The sequence below is a fragment of the Eutrema salsugineum genome, unplaced genomic scaffold (assembly GCF_000478725.1).
Source record: "Eutrema salsugineum unplaced genomic scaffold, Eutsalg1_0 scaffold_5, whole genome shotgun sequence".
In the NCBI taxonomy this organism is placed as follows: domain Eukaryota; kingdom Viridiplantae; phylum Streptophyta; class Magnoliopsida; order Brassicales; family Brassicaceae; genus Eutrema; species Eutrema salsugineum.
In genome coordinates this window covers 3403946-3408136 of record NW_006256612.1, presented here as the reverse complement: position 1 = coordinate 3408136, position 4191 = coordinate 3403946, and the positions used below count along the sequence as shown (strand labels likewise).

Below are 4191 nucleotides of genomic sequence, written 5' to 3'. Positions count from 1 at the left end.
AAGTAGAACTGTTGAAATTTTTTTTTTTTCAAGTAATTCTTATATAGAAAAAAACTCGTTATCCTGATTCAATTTCATTTTGTTTGGATATTAATGAATTTTATGCAAAAGAAATAATCTTACTCTAATTATTCAAACTGTTTTTTTTTAGTCAACTAGTTATCCAAACTGTTCATGTTTTTTGGTGACAAAGGATCGTAATTTGAAATGGGATTCTTAGATAATACAGTACTTATTTATTTTCCAACTCATTATCTCAATTTCAATCGTCAAGATAACTATAATTATCCACAATATCATTTAGTTCTTATTTACTTTCATATAATTATCGTTTGACAGAGTTAGGATAAGCAACTCCAATATTTCCGATCCCAAAATCCTTTTATGTTAGTTTATCTAAGTCGAGAAAGAAAACATTTTTCTACATGTTATCTTTAAGATAACACTTTTTTATCCCAAACCTGTTTTAGATAATTTTTATCATATCGAATATTTTTCTTGTTCAATACTTCTCGCCCAAAAAATGTTTTTTTGAAAATTCAAATAATTTTTTTTTGGATAATCACATCTTAAAATCCGAATTCATGTTTCTCCCTATATTCATTCCAATAACCAAAACTGCATTTATAGAAATAGTAATTTACAGAAAAAGGCATTTCATTCAACAAATGAACTTTCAACGTTAAAGATATCTTATACACATATAAACGTAAAACACAGATAATACAAACATGCACACATACATAAGCTTATGTTAAGTTGTTAAATACAATTAATATATATATATAGTGAGAGATTATAGAAGAGGAATGATCATATCGATCATTCCCACTTTCTTCATCCGAACATGCCATGTTTGCCTCGTTGCCTCCGAGCATGCCGTGCTCACAAAGTACGAAGTGACATAGATTTCTCTTGTGATGATGCTACTTATTCATCAACAAAACAAAATTATCCCGATTTTTTGTCAAAACAAAACCCATTATCCTGATTTTAAATTGAAATTCAATTTGGATATTAACAGATTTCTTGCAAACCTCTTAATTGACGTAGCCCCTTTTTTAATTAAGTAAGAACTGTTGAACTTTTATTTCTCAATGAAAGTATCCCGATTTTTTCAAAACCTATCATCCTGATTTCAGTTTGAAAATTTATCTGGATATTAATGAATTGCATGCAAAACTCGTTATCCTGATTTCAGTTTCATTTTGTTTTGGATATTAATGAATTTTATGTAAAAAAAATAATCTTAATTATTAAGGGAAAAACTCAGATCTTATTATTTCCATAAGCAGTGTATATATACATTACATAACTAATGCATTAGAAACCCTAATGGGCCATGAGACATTAACCTGATGGTTAATGGGCCGGTTACTAGAAGTCCATTTGTTTATAACACTCCCCCTTGGACAAGGTAACCGTGCCTGTCACAAAACCGGGATCTCTATAATGCGCTGGGGAACGTTGCCTCATTAAAACCTTACCAGGAAAACCCAGTGGGAAAAACCATGGTGAAAGAAAAAGAGTACAACACGCATTACTCTCCCTGGTTTAGGCATCACTGTAGATCTCTAAGTCTACGCATTCCTATATGATGAATGAGCTTCCGGAGTGTAGAAGTCGGTAATGATTTAGTGAATAGATCGGCTGAATTTTCGCTTGATCGGACTTGCTGAACCTTGACCTGACCATCCTTCTGTAGCTCATGAGTGAAGAAGAATTTGGGCAGAATATGCTTCGTCCGGTCACCTTTGATGTAGCCGTCCTTGAGTTGAGCGATACAAGCTGCATTGTCTTCATACATCACCGTAGGCTCCTTATCTTCGTCCATACCACAATCTGATCGGATATGCTGAGTCATGGACCGCAACCAAACACACTCTCTACTAGCTTCGTGAATGGCCAAGATTTCCGCATGGTTGGATGAGGTAGCGGCAATAGTCTGCTTCATGGATCTCCAAGATATGGCTGTTCCTCCATGCGTGAAAACATAACCGGTTTGAGACCGGGCACAGTGCGGATCTGACAAATATCCTGCATCAGCAAAACCAACTAGACCATCCTTGTTATGGTTAGAATAAAATAATCCCAAGTCCTTAGTACCTTGAAGGTATCTAAGGATGTGCTTAATACCGTTCCAGTGCCTTTGAGTTGGACACGAACTAAAGCGAGCTAAGAGGCTCACGGCAAAGCAGATGTCTGGTCTAGTGTGACTAGCCAAGTACATTAATGCTCCTATAGCACTGAGGTATGGCATTTCAGGACCGAGGATTTCTTCATCGTCCTTCTTTGGACCGAATGGATCACTATCCAATCCAAGGCTCCTCACAACCATTGGGCTGGTTAATGGGTGGGCCTGGTCCATATTGAATCTCTTGAGTACCTTTTCAGTGTATGCCAATTGATGCACAAGGATTCCGTCATTGACGTACTCAAGTTGTAATCCCAAACAGAATTTAGTTTTGCCTAGGTCTTTCATTTCAAACTCTGCTTTTAAGCATTCAACTGTTTGGGCGATTTCACCAGATGTTCCGAGGATGTTCAAGTCATCCACGTATACTGCTATGATTACAAATCCTTTGTTTTGATATTTTCTGATGAAGATGCATGGACTGATCGGATCGTTTTCGTAGCCTTCTCTGATGAGATATTCGCTTAACCGGTTATACCACATACGTCCGCTTTGTTTCAGTCCATATAAGGATTTGTTCAGCCTAATGCAGTGTTTATCACGAGATGCATGCTTATCTTTGAGCTCAATACCATCTGGTAATCTCATATAGATTTCACTGTCCAGTGGTCCATAAAGATATGCGGTTACAACATCCATTAACCGCAAATCTAAGTTTTCTCTTATGGCCAGACTTATGAGGAATCGAAATGTAGTTGCATCCACCACTGGAGAATAAGTCTCCTCATAATCGATTCCGGGTCTCTGTGAGAATCCTTGTGCTACAAGGCGTGCCTTGTATCTAACTACTTCGCCGAGTTTGTTTCTTTTACGCACAAAGACCCATTTGTTTCCCACTGGTTTAACATCGAATGGTGTCCTTAAGATCGGACCAAACACATTCCGTTTCTTTAAACTATTCAACTCCACGTTTATGGCTTCTTTCCATTTCAGCCAATCTGATCTACGAATGCACTCAATTATAGACGTGGGTTCTAGATCCTCTTGCGTGTGCGCAATCTCAAGTGCTACCTTGTATGCAAAAGTTTCATTGATGTCAACATCTTTTCTGTTCCATAGAGAACCGAATATGATATAATTGATTGAGATCTCATTATTATCAATCCCTTCAGAACCTTGAGTTTTGGCGTCCCAAACCTCTTGAGATGGTTCGATAGGGTAAGTATCAGCTGAGGCTGTATCTGTGTTCTCTTGAATCCTGGTTTCAATCATTGCACCTTTCTTTGATTTCCGGGGATTCTTATCTTTGGAACCTGGTGGTCTGCCATGTTTCTTACGTGCGTCAGACTCTGTAGAAACTTGACTTTTCCCTGAGGGGACATCTATTCGTACTGGTGCATTACAAGCTGGTATGTACGATTTGGTAACTTTGTTCGGGTCAGCAAAGGAATCTGGCAATTGATTAGCTAGCTTTTGTAAATGTATAATTCTTTGAACCTCTGAATCACATTCTAGAGTCCGAAGATCTTGCCATTGTGTGGATGTTTGATTCCATGAAAGTTCTTTTACCAGCTTGTCTGTCTCACCACCTAATCTAGGATATACCGATTCATCAAATCGGCAATCTGCATATCTGGCTTTAAACAGATCTCCTGTAGTTGGCTCGAGATATTTTATGATGGTGGGAGAATCAAAACCAACATATATTCCCATCCTCCTTTGAGGTCCCATTTTAGTCCTCTGTGGTGGTGCAATGGGTACATAGATTGAACACCCAAATGTTTTAATATGGGAGACGTCTGGCTCATGACCCGTTAGCAATTGGGATGGTGAAAATTTGTGCTCACTAGATGGTCGTATGCGTATTAGTTCAGCGGCATGTAAGACTGCGTGTCCCCAAGCTGAGACCGGGAGTTGTGACCTCATGAGTAATGGTCTAGCAACCCATTGAATTCGTTTAATGAAGGATTTAGCTAATCCATTTTTGTGTATGGACATGTGGAACGGGATGTTCAACACTTTACCCCCATGGACATACAATATTCATTAAACGCTTG

At 38.0% G+C, this 4191-nt stretch overlaps 1 protein-coding gene across 1 annotated transcript in view; it reads right to left on the bottom strand.

Moving 5' to 3' along the window:
• LOC112083956 (beta-galactosidase 15) overlaps nucleotides 1-854 on the bottom strand; it is a gene marked incomplete at its 3' end in the record, with an annotated part of 2038 nt that extends 1184 nt beyond the window's left edge. The window contains 1 exon segment of the mRNA XM_024152179.1: nucleotides 833-854. Coding sequence (XP_024007947.1) covers nucleotides 833-854 — 22 coding nt within the window.
• Nucleotides 855-4191: the final 3337 nt, after the last annotated feature.